General features: G+C 36.9%; 1 protein-coding gene across 1 annotated transcript in view; it reads left to right on the plus strand.

The window, feature by feature from the left end:
- The first annotated feature begins 984 nt into the window (after window positions 1-984).
- LRRC72 (leucine rich repeat containing 72) overlaps window positions 985-16,396 on the plus strand; it is an 18,643-nt gene continuing 3,231 nt past the window's right edge. The window contains exons 1-5 of the mRNA XM_009994983.1: window positions 985-1,055; window positions 4,414-4,483; window positions 6,850-6,931; window positions 8,410-8,523; window positions 13,257-13,346. Coding sequence (XP_009993285.1) covers window positions 1,024-1,055; window positions 4,414-4,483; window positions 6,850-6,931; window positions 8,410-8,523; window positions 13,257-13,346 — 388 coding nt within the window. The 5' untranslated portion in view covers window positions 985-1,023. The remainder of the gene's footprint in view (window positions 1,056-4,413; window positions 4,484-6,849; window positions 6,932-8,409; window positions 8,524-13,256; window positions 13,347-16,396) is intronic.

The raw sequence follows: 16,396 nt of genomic DNA on the forward strand, positions 1-16,396 counted from the left end.
GCATCCCCCCCGGTCTGTCCGGCAACCGCCCCCCTTCTGCAGCCCCGGGACACGCTGGGGGCTGCCACACAGCTGCTCTCTTGCAGACACCACCTCCCGTTCCATTTAAAGATTTGTCTGTGTGGAAAGAAAAAGCTGGCCATTTGCCCCCGATTTCCCGCCAGGCTGCCGGCCCCAGCCGGGCCCTGGGCACAACGCCCGCCCGCCCACTCCCGCTGTGCCGAGGGAGCTGCTCCTGCCCCCGCACCCGCTCCGGGCTCCTGGGCGGGAAGGGCCACCGCTCCCGCGCCTTAGGAAGCACACCCGGTTATTTTATGTGTATTAAATACACCCCAGAAATGGAGGAGTCGTTGTGCAGCCAATATAGGCCGCTCTAGAGCCGTCCATCAATGCTTCCAAGACATTTTGGATTTGCGAAGTTACTGCGATTAAGCAGTAGTAACCTTAGTGATGCTAAGTTTAGTAACTCATGCAGTAAGTCCATTTTTTCTGGTCGACATTTTACTTCTTATCAACCAGTAGTAACTGAAATCCATAATCTCTATGTTACTCCTAGCACATCAGTTTTCTAGATACATACTTTTAAAACACCGTGTTCCTAAAGTGAAGTTACATTAAATAAAGTTGCAACTGTGTTGCTAGGTAAGCAGTTTTGTTGGACTGGACTGGCTGACCCGAGTAGGAAGCCCATTCCCCACTCAACAGACATTACTTTTATTTCATATCTATGCATTATCTATCATTCTCCACAGGAAAAGAAAAGCAGTGTTTAACATAATTGTTGGAGTCTTTCTATCAATTTAAAATAGAGACTGCTAATTTAATATCTCTTTATCTCTCCTAGACTGTATTACAATTTGTGAGATGTTGTGATACATGTATTAGTTTTGGTGTGCATATTAATTTAGCACTGAATAGGCATATGCTATAATGTAATGGATCTATAATTATGCAGTATGTTAATTTACTGTGTGCTACCAGGCAGTGGAAAAACAGCTGAAGGTCTGTGGATTTAAGAGGAATATGGATGTCTTAGTGTTATATCTGGCTGGACAGTAAGTAAAATACATTTCTCTTTGGCTTTTACTAGAAGTAGAACACACAGTAAATGGTAACCTTTCACAGTGCTTTCTGTATCAGATACTCTCTGACCATTATTTTTATGTGAAATACTAGGAAATCATATTTATACCTAGCCCATACATGTTGTCTAGGACAAAATAGTGAAGATACACTGAATTACACAGCAGAGCTGTACTCACAGTGAAGTAGTTAACTGCCTCAACTCTAGATACACAATCCTCCATCAACCCAGAATTGCTTGAGGGTCTTTAAGTTCACAGAGCTGCGCATGAACTTCTACCACAGGGAGCAGAGGAGTGAGGTTTCATGGGCTGATCTCTGCCTGTTCTAACTGGCTCGTAAGGCTCGGTGGGAAGACTATCAAGAAGGTACATGGAAAAACAGAGGACCTGCCCAGTCTAAAAACTGCCAAATTTCTCACCTCCCTGAAGATGTCTGTTATTGCAACAGTGAAGCTCACTGGTAGCACCTTTGAAATTACCTGCATCTCTACTATTAGGAGTTAAAGGGAGGGCAGGGCAACATGAAGTCAGTACAAGAATACTTGTTTGGGGCTGACAGTACTGATCAGAGAACTGATCTCCTCTGAGAGCTTTATGAAAGAGCTTAAGATGTAGGGCAGATGAGGAGAAGAAACTGTGCTAAGTGAAGGATGGCAGAGCTTTCATGAACCTGTGGGTGATCTAGGTTGATAGAGGTCTGTGTTGTAGAATGAACATGCTGAGAGGCCCCCATAGAAAGATGGATACATGACAGGGCATACTTCAAAGTTTTTGAAAAGCATACTTTGAATTTCTGGCCAGGGCATAATTCCAAGTGTTGCATTCCTGTCTGCAGCCTCACAACTTCATCTACTGTTTATACAGTTGATATCATATATAAATGTAGTTTAATAATTCAGGGGCAAGTGTTGTCTAGCCCATTTTTAGTGGAAATCAGGTGGTCTTGAAAATCTTAATGTGCCCACTGGTATCTTTAAATTCCTTAGCAAATCTCCTGATTTACATTCAGAAAGTTTGTTGCTTTGTGAAAAGAAGGCTGTAAAAGATGTGAGACATCTAGTTACTGTCAAATTTATTAAAATGTGTATTTTAGGAAGAAGAAAATGTCTGTAAAATATAAGGGAGAAGTTTGAATAATGAGAAAATTACAAGATCCACATAAATATTTTCTAAACAATACAACAAAATTATTATAATGTGTCAAAGTACTAAGACTATGTATACTGTGTTAATAGGCACATTTTCTGATTTAAAATATTTAAATGTGTGCACTCAGTGGTGTGGGGTTTTTTTGGTTTATTTTGGTTTGGTTTTTTGTTTGTTTGTTTCTGGGGTTTTTTGTATGGAATAAAAATAAATTATTAGATGGCAGATCTAGAAGAGATCTGTCTTCCTTTGCAACCATTTTGAAAAAGGTGATGCAACCTGGCTTATTTGATGATTGGAGAGAAGTTAATTCCTTTTATTCTATACCAGCTTATATAAACCTTGAACCTCAGCCAATGTCAGTACCAGATTGTGCCTCCTTACCAGTTGCTTTGGCAGTTTTCTGCTGGCTGAACTAGAAAATGAAAAAAATCATAATTAAAGTCAATAGGAACGAATTAGGTGATATTTTTAAACCACTACTATTAAGGGGACATGAAAAGCTGTATTTTTGGACATGGGAAACTGTCATCCTAGAAAACCGCTTAACTTAGCAGTAGGTACAAAAAGAGTGCTGCAGGGCAAGAAGGATCAGTTTGCAAGAGACATACGAAGTCTGGAAGGCACGCAAAAAGGGATGGGCTCTTTTTAAATGTTAGAGGAATTAAGCTCTATCGGGGCCAAATTAAATGCCTTACTACTAGGGAAAAAACAACAACAATAATAAACCACCACCAAAAAAACAACAACAAAAATCAAACAAAACCAACCCCCCAAAAAAACAGATAGTCAAGATGAGTCTGTTACTAGAGAGGGAGTAAAGCAAATCAAAATGTAAAGCTCTAAACTAGGTGTGGAATGGCAGAACAAAGAACATGAGGAAATTTTGCCTTTGCTACCCGAAAAATTGTTCAGGGCTGTACAGGTTGAACTATACAGAAGAATTGCATAGTAGCTTTGTAAGAGCTTCTGTATGTCCTGTCAACATGTATTTGCAGGATTCTTTTTTATGGTTATTTGAGGAAGCCAAATAGACAATTTAACGAAGTAGAGGCATGGGGCAATCTGATTTTCAGAAACAAAGATGAATCAAAGTACAGCACCTCAACTTTGTAGTGTTTGCTCTTGGCCGATGTTTTTTTCAAATGCAAGATGAGAAAAGGTGGCCACGCCCCTTTTGTCTGTACCTGAAGGGTTTGTTAAACAAAACAAAAGAACCATGGGAAACTAGAGACTAAGCTTCACAGCTGGGAAACAGGTAGATCGTTTTAGGCTGATGATGTGACCTTAGTTTTTATCATTCTTGTTAGTTCTTTCTGGAACAGTGGCCCTTACCTTGCAATGTCTTCCACAAGGAAGGTTTTATTAAATCAATTAAAATTTGTCATGTAAAGGTCATCTATAATTATTCTAGAGGAAATCAAGAATGTTTATTTAAAGCAGTGAAAAATAAGAAGGTGCAATTAGTGAAAATTACTCAACAGCTCACTAATATTCTCTGGTTAGCAGGTATTTTGTTATTTATAGTACACTAGCAAGCTCAAAGTGCTAGATACCTCTGCCAGCACATAGAAGACAGTTCCAGCCTCAGTGGATGTGCAGTTTTATTTTAAACAAGACTGTTAATGAATATAAGTAAATACTAAGTTTATATGATAACAGGTGACAAGAGGAGTCAAAAAAGGGCCAAAGATTTGACAGTATGCACTAACACAAAAAATAATAAGACATGAACATGGTTGTGCTTGGTGTCTGACTTCTGTCAGCTTCTCTGGCATTGTGGCTGAACAATCCACAATGCACCTTCAGGCAGTTTTGCGTTTAGGTTTGTATCCTCAGCATGCCAAACTTCTCCACCTCTGTTCTGAGCAGTTTTGACAAACTGCAAAGTACATGGGACTCATATGCCCTTCCAAAAAAAAAAAGTCTTCTATAGAAAAATAAAAATAAATTATGTATCACTTAGTTTGTTCCTGTTTCTTTACCACCTGCTTCTTTGTTAAGCTTTCAGGTGTGTAGGATGCTTAAGCTGTCTCTCCCATCTTGTTCGTTGCTTCTTTCTCTGCTGTGATTTCTACACAAGTATGGCGTTTTAGTGCTTGTATAGTATTATAAAATTTTTAAAGTGATTAAGTACTATTAATGTTGATAAATTTGTTACTTTTTTTTTTCCTTCCACTAGAGGACTAAGAAGTATCCCAGGTCTGTCACGGTTTCGTAGGTTAAGGTATTTGTGGATTAACAACAACAAGGTAATAAGGTATTAATTTAAAGAGCAGATTAATATGTCTACACTCCCTGATTATTATTTAGTAATTTTTCTTAAAAAAAGTTAGAAAAGGAGGTGAGACTCCTTTTTGCCCTCATGGACAAAAAGTGATGTATAACTCTTAAATTGCTTCTCCCTTCACACAGAGAGTAGCACTTCAGAGCTAGGGGTTAATCTTCTGTCATTATGTGGGTTGTTGTGTCACCTAAACATGTTTAATTTAAGAGAGATTTCCAGGCGAGTTCTTGGAGTATGACATTGAGCCACATCAATTTCCCTTGTTTCCAATGCACTGTGTGATCCTAAATCAGTTATACAAACCATGTACCTTAGTTTCTCCATCTGTGCAAATGTAGATTATAGTATTTATTATATCCTGAAGGGGTTTTAAGACAATGCTCAATCAAAATCTCCATATGCTACAGTTTCTAGCACATTGTATTGAACACAAAGTCATCTACTTGACAATAGAATTATCTGATTCAGAAATCTCAAAATACATAGCCAACCATTATTAAATGGTTGAATTTAATCAAAACCTTCACCGTTACCACTGGTAATTAAAACGCAAGAAAAGTGATATAAACATTAGTTTCTAATCTGCTTTTAAATATCTTACTGTGCAGTAGTTTACATTACTTGTGAAGTGGGCCCAAGGTCTTAAAACACCAGAATTGCTTACTTAGGTAAATAAGTAGCTTTGTGAGAGGCAGAAAAACTAAATTTATATTCCATGTCACTTTGGAATATATGTATATCTACTGCCTCAGGCTAACATCAATTATATAGCATCTTGTGTTGACGTCATTGGAAGGCCTGTGGTTATCCAGCTATTTTCAGAAAAAGCAAATATATGTATACATGAAAAGGTTGAACTAAAATCACAAGTATAATAAGACTTTCCTTTGTATTTTTAAATGATACTAATGAATGAGAAAATAGCCTGATGACTAAGCAGAACTGATCTTGCTGACTGTAGAAGAGAAATAAGTCTGATTTTTGCACAGATGTCACTTTTCTACCTAAGTAGTAACAAACAGCATTTTTATGTTGTTCTATATAACTCACATAGAAATGTCATTTTTTCTATAACTTGTGTGAAGAGCTAGTCAGAGGCTTTTCTTAGAAGTCTCAACTAAATGCTGTAATGGAGGTGGCATATTTTCAGAAGATATGAGATCTCCCTTTCTTTCTTTAAAAATGCATCACAATAATCTTACCACAAAAAAAGTAAATTTTAGATGATCCTTAAAAACCAAACTTGTCACAGATAGAGAAACGATGCTATATACAATAGGTATGTGTGGCCTTCACACTATACAAGATACAATAATCAGTGTGAAGAACAGTATTTTTTATTTGTAGAACATTGCTGTTTTCACTGAACCACATTTTTCTGAGGTGAAGCAATCTCAGAAAATTGTATTATTTTGAACTTTAAATTAACTTTTCTCAGAGGATTTCAGAAAATTTTAGGAATGGAAAAACCTCTGTCTTATTCTTCTTCCAGCTTTCAGATACTGTTAATACACAGAGCAAAGCACATTTGTTTTAAAATCAGTGGCACAATTCAAGGGCTGAAATCATTCCCCCACTAACGAATGACTTTGCATCACAAAAATCAAAATAGAGTCAGGAATAAAGTTCTGTTTGCTTTCTCTAGTAGTTAGGCTGTAGGATATCATTAGCAGATACACCATTAGTGATCCCAGTTCTCAACTATTGTGATGGTCAGCTGGGTATCCCATTGCATACACTTTACCTTGCATTGAAGTCAAGACAGTATTTGAACTGAGCTGCTCCAAGCAAGGGAGTTAGATGTCACAGGGACTGAAGACAAATCTTTACTGGGAATATAGCCATACATACTTTTTTCTGTATTTGTAATTAATTCTGTACATCTTAATAAATGTAGTTTTTTGAAATTTAAAACAATTATGTGCTCTTTGGATCTCCTGATGAAGAAATAACTTTAAAACTAGATGCTGGGATTATTCCAAGGATGTATTTCAGGAGTATTCTTAAATCAGTGTAGAATTACTACATCCTACAAGGGTGTTCTCACAATAAAATATATTAAGGATGTGAATAGAAATAAAAGAAAATGTGAAGACCAGTAATTCAATGAAATCTATTTCCAAATGCAAACATTGAGTTTGTAGTTTAAAAAATTAGATAAGCCTGTGCTACATGTATCTGATGTGTAATTGGTATTTCTAAAGAAGATTCAGCTGTCAAGAGAATCCTTAAATCAAGTCATAGCAGAAATATAAGAAATACCTGTAAGTACTGTACTTCTCCAAAGTTAAATTTAGACTGACATACAAGTTTTCCTAACTCTAATTTCAGATCCAAGATTTAACCTTCTTGAAAAAAAACTATTGCTTGACTGAGCTCTATCTCAACAATAATGAACTGACAGATATAACAGGTACCAATATTCCCTTTTTAGATTTTTTGAGCAGAGGTCCATAGTTTCTTTTCTGTATATTAGCATTCAAATTTATAAAAGCGGATGACAGTGAGTAACTTGATGGTTGAAAGCGCCTATGCATGCATAACAAGACATGGTAATTACTTTCTTAGAACGTTAATTGTTCTAGTGGACTTCAGTGGAAAGAAAGTGATATGATTATCCTGGTCTAAGGGATGAAATGTCATTACCTTTAATGTCAGGCAATTGTAAAATATTTTTGCTCTTATGTGACCATATTTAGTCTTGAAAATGAATGTGCAAAGCTCATTTTACATGATGATTTGTAGTCCCCTTGCTGACCAGGTACTCTGTAAGCTGATAGAAGTACCTTCTGAGAGCCATTTATGTTTATATGATGAAAAACTGATAGCAGTATCAGCAGACTTCACATGAAGATAAAAGGGTAATCAATAAGTCATGCCACTTGTAAGGTAATCACTAAGGTTCTGAAGTTTCTTCATTATATAGTTACATTTATAATCAGAAGTATTTTGCAAAGTTACTGCAAAACTCTTCTATTGTAAAATGGTACCTGTCTTAATTTTATATTTCAGTCTTGCTTGCTCATGTAGATTAAAATAGCTGTACCAGAATAGTGATGAATGGAGAGACCAAAGCATAGTAAATTTGTGTATATTCTAGACATCTTAAATGTTCATATTTTCATTTAATCTATCCCTATAAAATCTTGAGATGAGAAATGCTGAGGTGATGCTGTGAGATTTTGGGCAAAATAAATGTTTGAAAGAAGAAATATATTGGCACAAGAAACAATACAGAAGATAACAGAATATGGGTAAACAGCAAGGCAAATATCATTGACAGAGAAGTGTGGATGAGAAGCAGTCTAGAATTTGGAAAATGAGATACCTGCCCCTCATGTGGTGTGAGGATGTGAACACATAAGTCTGGGTCAGCCACAACAATATTTTTTAACAACTTTTTAATACATTAATAATTATTTTAAATGGAAATGTTTTTGCAGGAATTCACTCTTAAGTGCTTCTGAGGCAAAGGTAGTATTAGAGCTATGTTGTTGTTTGTGAGGCAAAGGTAACATTAGGTAAGGGTGAAAGGAAGTGAAGAAGAATTAGTCAAGCATTACTGGGATACTGGAGAGTGGAAGGTAGGAAGAAGAGGATGCAGTTGATGTTGATTTGTTGAGGCAAGGGTAATGGGGAAATGGAAGGAGCTGGAATGAAAAAAGTTAGGCGTATGTTCAAAGGATGTGACGAGAAAGATGAAAGGAACACTGAAATATCTGATAATTTTTTCTTTCTTTTTACTCATCATCTCATGTAAGTTGTTACCAAAAGGCAGGCCTAGATGGATAGATAGAATATTGAATTCAGTGTGCAGTGCAACAAATGAATTCTCTAATAAAGTCAGTAAGATATGCTGAGAATAATTAATTGTTTTTTGTTTTATTTCAGGTGCTCTGAAACACTTATGTTCATTACAGATTCTGTTGCTTCACAACAACCAACTGGGAAAACTTGGCAGAACAGTGAAGGAATTGAAAGGAATGACAAGCTTGCAGACCCTAAGTAATACTTTTTTATTATTATTTTGCAAAATAGCGTGCAGTGGTTTTTTAATGTTCCTTATCAGGATGTTTCTTGTCTGTATCCACATCATTTGCCAATAGCTTTTGAAGCTAACTATCAATTTCAAGCAAATATGACAGAAGAAAGAGATCTCTAAGACATGAAAATTTCACAGAGAGAACCTCAACTGAAAAACATCTGCCAAATGACTTCAGAAGTTAACTCATTTTGGCTGCTGGCTAACCAGTCTCCTGAATTAATAGCTTGGAGGCAGTCAAATCTGTTTAAAGCTACCTTTTTGTAAGGAATCATGGGAGTATGGTGAGATTTTCACAGAGGTGGAGGGAGCTGAGAAAGGATGTTACTGCAGTTGAGAATGTGAAGGATAGGCTATAGAACTCAAATTGCTGCGTTATTGTTTCTATTATTCACAGAACTTACATTCTGCATATTTTTGGCAGACTATGCATTTCTCCAGTCTTAGCATAAGTATACTTCAGATATTAAGTATAACAATATGTGTTAATTACCAAACTTAGAATCATAGAATCACAGAATCGTTTAGGTTGAAAAAGACTTTTAAGATCACCAAGTCCAACCATTAACCTAACACTGCCAAGTCCAGCACTAAACCATGTCCCGAAGCACCACATCTACACGTCTTTGTCATGGTTGGACTCAGGGTTGCCAATTAAACCAATGACAGCAACGCTCTCAATCCCCTCTCCCTCCCACCCAAGTAGGGAAAGGAGAGAGAGAACTAGGAGACAGACTTTCCAGATTGAAAACTAAGCTAGAGAGCTTTAATTAAACACTAATGATAAAAGAAAATATGTACAAATATATACAAGTATGTGCAGGAATGTACAAAACCCTATTGCCTCCCACAGCAACTCCCACGGCACTCTGCTGAGTTGTCAGCAGTTCCAAAATGTCCCAAAAATAGTGGCAGAGCAGACAGGAGTTGAGGGTAGAGTTACGAGGGTCAGGATTGCATGGACCTAGGGCTAAACAGTGATGGATAGATTAAGTCCTCCCTGGACAGTAGACATGACTAGAAGAGAATGGAAAGGAAGAAGGGCTTGACTTCTGTGATGCTTGAATTTATACTAAGACCTAGGTGGAATACTTTGGTTTGCCAATTTTGTAGTCTGTCTAGTCTGCTTCTCGCTACAGGAAGGTTGTAGATACGACTCTTCTGCTCCTTTAGTGTAGCAAATCCGACAAGTAGAACAAAGTGTCCTTGGTCTCTCGGCAGTACCTATAAGCTGAGTGTTACCACTCCACTAGCTGGTAAACTTGCTCTTAGTTTCAGCAAGTGTGGTGCTTAAAAGAGGGTTCACTGAAGAAAAAAAATCCAGAAACAATAAAAGGAAAACTGGCTTTGTCCTGGCTCAAACCAGGACAGTCTTTTAAAGGCATGGCAACTCAGCCACTTCCTTGGGCAGCCTGTTTCAGTGCTGGAAAACCCTTTTGGTGAAGAGTCTTTTCCCAACATCCAATCAACCTCCGCTGGGTCAATTTGAGGCCATTTCCTCTTTTTCAATCACTTGTTACTTCGGAGAAGAGACCAACACCCACCTCGCTACAACCTAATTTCAGGTAGTTGTAGAGAGGGATAAGGCCTCCCCTCAGCCTCCTTTCCTTCAGACTAAAATAGAACAGTTCCTTCAGCCACTCCTCATAAAGTCTATTACCATTTTTTTAGTATGCTGGCTGGAAGTGAAAGTAGTATAGGTCTGAAATTTTACATTAAGTTATACAAGACAATGTTGACACCACTAAGTTACAATGTAAAAATTGGCTTCCATGGAAATTAGGATTATATGCTACTAAATTATATAAAGTGAAAGTGTGAGCAGTCTTTTTCTGTGGTTCCTAAAGAATGTTGTCATAGGTCACACCAAATCCTCAGCGATTAGAGAAAACATGAAACAGGTTTCACACCTTAATGACACAGGCGTCAAGCCTTATGCATTCAAATTCTGTATATCATATTATATTACTGTATCATATATTTGCAAGTTACAATATTCAGAAATGTGAAATGGGTGCAGAATACGCACTGTGTAGCTTTGAAAAGGCCTGTGCTCATAATTCATGTTTATAAAATAGAAGCAGTATTGGGATGGAAGAATTCTCACTTTTGTGAAGTAGATTTTTTTTTTTTTTATTCCAGACAATCCAATTAAAAATACTTGCTAACCTTCAACAGAACCTTCAATGCATAATAACATTTTATTATTTTGTAGCTCTTGGGAACATTAGAGCTATTAAGCAGTCTAATGCACTGTTATTGTTCATTTCAGAAGTAGCATCCAGCTGCCAAAATGAGGCATTTCTCTTCCTTAAGGCTCTCCTGTGATTTCTAGCCACTGCCCTGCACTGAATTTGTAGTGTAACACCATTCTTCATCAGGCATTTAGGGAAGGCTCTCAGTATCTAAAGATTTACAGAGTGGGTTGCACACAATTGCAGCCTTTTGGGAGATGTGAAGGGTTTCTTTACAGACTCACCTTGTGTTCACATATCCCTTTTGGAATCCAAGATTTTTGTTGTGTACTCTCTAAATTGCCTCAACTGATTTATTAGCCACAGCTGATAACATCTTGCTGCTATACCTCAGAAAACTCCTTTTGTTCTTCAATATGTTTCTACCACAGTAGTTCCTTTCTGCCCCATGTGGGTTAGGCACACTGTTTTCCTGCACTCCAAATAGAGAAAACAGACAAAACTGTGGAGGAGGAAAGCATTATCCCCAGTTTGTAGAAGTAAAATTGCATGACCTTGACAAGAAAGTAGATAGCAGTGCCAAGAATTGATCCCAGATGTTTTGTAAAATAATACCTTCTTGATCCATACAATGGTTGAATTTATTGTAAGAACAAGCAGCAGAAAAATTCACGTGCTCTAAAACAAACCTACAAATCAGTGTTGATGAAGAGTGATGTGCTCCAAGTAGCATCCAGATTCAGAAGCACTTAGTATCAACCTTGCTCTGTGCCTTGGAAAAATCTCTCTTGAATCTTCATTCCAATTCACTACCAAACACACCTGCTTTTAGAGATCTTGCTGAAACATTTTTCACTGTGGAATGCTATCACATATCCTCTTGACTGAAAAACAGACTTAGCAGGACTTAGCAGATATATACTTGATATTTCTGATAAAGTCTTTCTAGAAAAAATAGCTATATAATATTTTGTTTGGTAAAAATGGAACTTTCTTTTGCTGCCACCTTGTGGGTGCCTTACTATTTCTAAGTACAATGGTTTTAAAAAATTTGTTAAAAGAACTAAAATATGTTAAGTTCTCTGAATCCATGGATACTTGTTTTCTCTGTAGGAGATACTAAATGCCCATTCCAGCCTTACTCCACCATAAAAATAGCTGCTAAATCACATCAAGCACTGAGCCCTCTTTGATGGTGTCACTTATCCTGAAGAAGATTAAATGGCATCTTGTATTTTACAGATCTGTGTGGAATATTTCCAGACTTCTTCCTTCTTCTAGTAGTTCTTACTTGCTTCTTTAATACCATTTTGCCCTCCCTAACCGCTAAAGTTATATACATTATTTTTTTACTCTAGAGTGAATATTAACTACAGCCTCTCCTCAAAAAGAGAAACAGACCAGTGTAGACCTTCATAGAAGTTGTCATCATTATTAATATAAGATTTTTTTTTCTGCTATGATCTCAAGATAGCAGCCTCCTGATTATTTTTACCATCTCAGAAGAATGGCATTTGTATAAGGATTAAAAAAACATGATTATGTTTTTCATTTAGAAAAAACCAAACAAAACCAAACAAAAAACCAAACAAACCCCAAACAAACAAAAAACCCCCACAAAACCAGAACAACCCACACCAGATAACACTTTTGGTTTGTTAGCTGAGCCAGTTTCTATTTTAATCAGAAAGCACTTTCATGAAAGAAACTGATCTGGCATGTCAGCTCGGCAAATGTGCCACATCTGGCAAAGCAGCACAGCATTGATACCTGTCTCTGTGTTGCAAAGCTTGGGTTGTTCGGGTAAAGTGAACCTGAACTAAGTGTTTTAGTCAAGTTGCCAATGAGTTTTTGCAGCTTAGTACCTCAACTTTTAATGAAAGTTAGTGGGACCCAGATTCTCAGGGCTTTTTAAACATTTTACTCTTTCCGTTTCTTGAGTTTTCAAACTTGACATCTGTCAAAACATCAGAAGACTGGGTATTGACATTTTATATTGTGTCTATGGGATAAAAGCTTTATATCAGCTATGATAAAGCCTTAGGTGTCCTAAGCTCATATGGTTTTAATTACTCTCTCCCCCTACAAATTTTATGTCTTACCTTTAAGCTGTCACACTTAAAAGAATACTAGTATTTAAAATAGGCATCACCTAACAATACACAAGAAAATAAAATGCAACCATTTAGTGTTTTTGTCTGCATATAATAAAAAAACAACTTCAAAGGTTTGGAGTGCATGATGGCACCTTTACTCAATTCTTGCCTGTGGTATTTTGCATACTATGCAGGAAGCCAATTCTTGCAGTATGTGTTTAGTTGAGTAATTTTGCATGTGTACAGAGACTTTCTTTACTCAGCATAAGAACAATTTGAATTTGATAATATTTTGTACAAAATCTTTGGCTGTTAGTGATCTTTAATTTTCCTGCTTTGCTAAGTTTTTCTTTTACTGGGTTTGGTTTTTTTGTGATGTTTGTTTTTTCTGTACATATTTTGCAGACCTCTTCCATAACCCTCTGGCACAAGACCGGAGCTACCGGCTTTATGTGATATACTTCCTTCCTTCAGTACAGCTCCTTGACAGAAAGCGTAAGGATTGCTTTCCTCTTTTCACAAAACATTGGAAATTACTTTTGATTTTAATCAGGTTGGAAAAATAAGTGACTTTATCTTGCCTGTTCTTCTGCATGCATTTGTTGATATAGCAAAAGACCAAATGAACAGATACCCTTTTCTTTTTTTGTAAGATTCATCAAGCAAATAGAGTTTGTATGACATAAACAGTTTATTTTGCCAGTTGTTTTTTATTTCTGTCTTTTTCTTTTTAAATTGTGTAGGTTTATCTTGTGTCTTGGTCTATATATTTTTGGGTAGGGCAGATAAAAGCCTGTGCTTAGAAACATGTACCTACATTTGAGCATTCAAATTGGTATGTTCACATGAGTGAGCATGTTGACTTAGATATAGATAATGTCCTCAGCTATCTACATGTTTCTGTACAGTTTAATTAGGTATATCCACAGTTCTTGATGAGGTGCATGCTGACCAAGCTTTTAAATGCAAATCTTCATACATAATCAAGAGATCTTTTGCAGCTTGTCTACTGTAAATTCCACCAAAAATTTTTTAAATAAATATTGTCTTAAGAATAGCCAGATGATGAATCAGTCAATCCATAAATTTGCCACAGTGGACTCAGAAAATCATCTTTGGTTATTTTTATCTCTGGGGTATGTGATTGGCAGGAGGACTGAAAATTGCTGCAGAGCACTGAGAAAGGTATTAATTCCTACCCCAGCTCTACCTTCCTAAGAAAGTAATAAAAAGACAGTCTCTTTTCCATGGTTTACTGTGATGAGATGAGGGGAAACAGCACAAAGTTACAACATAGGAAGTTCCACATCAACATGAGGAAAAGCTTCTTTACTGTGATGGTGACAGAGTCCTGGAACAGGCTGCCCAGAGAGGTTGTGGAGTCTCCTTCTCTGGAGACTTTCAAGACCCGTCTGGATGCGTTTCTGTGTGATCTGTCCTAGGTGTTCCTTCTGCAGCAGGGAGGTTGGACTTGATGATCTTCAGAGGTCCCTTCCACCCCCTATGATTCTATGAGTCTGTGATTCTATGAACACTGTAATCTTGAAAACCTGCTCCCAGTCTCTAGGATAAACAAGATGCAGGACTTGCATGACATCTGCAGATGCTGGCACACTGGGTAGCTCTGCCATGGAAAGCTCGTGGATGGGCCATAGCTTGTGTCAGGGGTTTATGAGAAGCTGCTGGATCTGACCACATGGCCATTTGCTTACTCATTCATCTTGCACTGGTACCTCCAGTCTCTTGAATATTTGGTCTTGTGTTACATCTGTGCTTAGCACGTCTGTCAGGTTGCTTTACTAATGATCATTTTTGACTAGGGAGCGATGACTGAAGCTTAATGTTCTGGAAAATATGTGTTGCATTCACAGCTCTAGAAACACTCTGTAAAACTTCCTGGATTTAATCTCTTAAATACAGTTATACTGTAATCAGACCTGGATTAAGACTTGAGGCTTTAATTTGTATCAAGCTGAACCCTGGAATTTCTATTTAGTGAACTCTTTCTCTACAATTACAAAGCTTCTTCACCATCTGTGGAACATTACCACAGCATAGTCCTGGCTGTTTCCCTTACACCAGACATGTGCTCACACTTCTGTTTCCTCCAGGCATGACTACTGCAGTTCCTTCCTAATTGGTCCCCTAGACACCATGACTTAGAAATGTCCCTGAATTCAAAGTGTTCTGCCAGAATTAGTTACTTGTCCTAAACCTGTACAGTTTTGTCTGCAATTGATCAATGGGAATTGAACTGACCTTGAACCAGGACTTATTTTTGCTATTCATAATGTTCCAAATCTTTACTGACTTCTGCAGTAGGTCTCATTTAAGCAGTGTGAAGAATCTTGGTTTCTAGTTTCTTGGTTTACTACTTAACTCAGAAGAAAAAAAAATATTCTATTGGACAGGGCTTCTACCTAAAGCCTGGGGAAGTATCATTCCATCTTCCCATTTTGAATTGTGAAACTACACAGATTTACATTGCTGTTGTTACAAAACTCTGCAAAAAAAAAAAAAAAGTGAATCACCCTCTACATGCAGGTAGATAGTATCAGCCTTTTCATGTGACAGAAAATAATTAAAATGTTTATATCCCTTTTAACAGCAGTTACACAAAGAGAAAGGGAGTCAGCTCTTCATTGTTATGACCACAAAAAGTCTTCTCTTGTGCACTCAATAGCTTTTGGAAAGAAAGTAAATATACCCCTGGGGTCCACAGTGGGATCTAGCAGATGCAGTCGACTGGCAAGAAGACTGGTGATGCCCTCAGGTATTTATAATGATGTAAAGAAAAGCACGCATTTTTAGGTGATTTGAGTTAGAAAAACTTTTTATTTATCTGATAGAAAGTTACTCGCTTTGGTAATGAACTATAAATGCACCAGTCAATGAAACTGCTTAATAAAGTAAGTAGTAGTAGTAGTAGTAGTAGTAGTAGTAGTAGTAGTAGTAGTAGTAGTAGTAGTAGTAGCAAAAGACAACAAAATAATCCTACAAAGAACATTGTGGCAAATAAGTTCTAGTCACTCCCTGTACTTACAGAGTTGTCTTTAAAGACAGCTGAACAAACAAATTTTCATTTTTTTTTCACTATGTGTCTTCTGACTGTTTTTACTTTTACTGAATGAAAAATATCTCAATATACTTCTAGGCTGTCTCAGGCAGTGATCAGCAACATAGAGTTTTGATGCCCTCTAGTGTATTTATAAAATATTATTTTGAAGAAAGTATTTTCTTCTAAATAGGGTTTGAAATTGTACATATATTGTCTAGTTTTGTAAGCAGATTCCTTTTTATGCTTTCCAAGCTGATAAAATTTTAAATAATAATAACACAATTTTTAGAGTTCTAAAAACATTCAGATCTGGAAGACAGGATGATCCTGACACAAGAAAACAAGTCAATACCTCCTGTAACCCTGTGACTTTTACTGTCTGACAATCCTGAACAAAGCATGAAATCCCACACAATCTCACCTGCTTTTTATATGTTTTAAAGATACTAGAAACAATATTATGGATAAATTACTGAAAAAGCAGTAT

Source organism: Chaetura pelagica, unplaced genomic scaffold, assembly GCF_000747805.2.
Source record: "Chaetura pelagica isolate M959 unplaced genomic scaffold, ChaPel_1.0 scaffold12, whole genome shotgun sequence".
In the NCBI taxonomy this organism is placed as follows: domain Eukaryota; kingdom Metazoa; phylum Chordata; class Aves; order Apodiformes; family Apodidae; genus Chaetura; species Chaetura pelagica.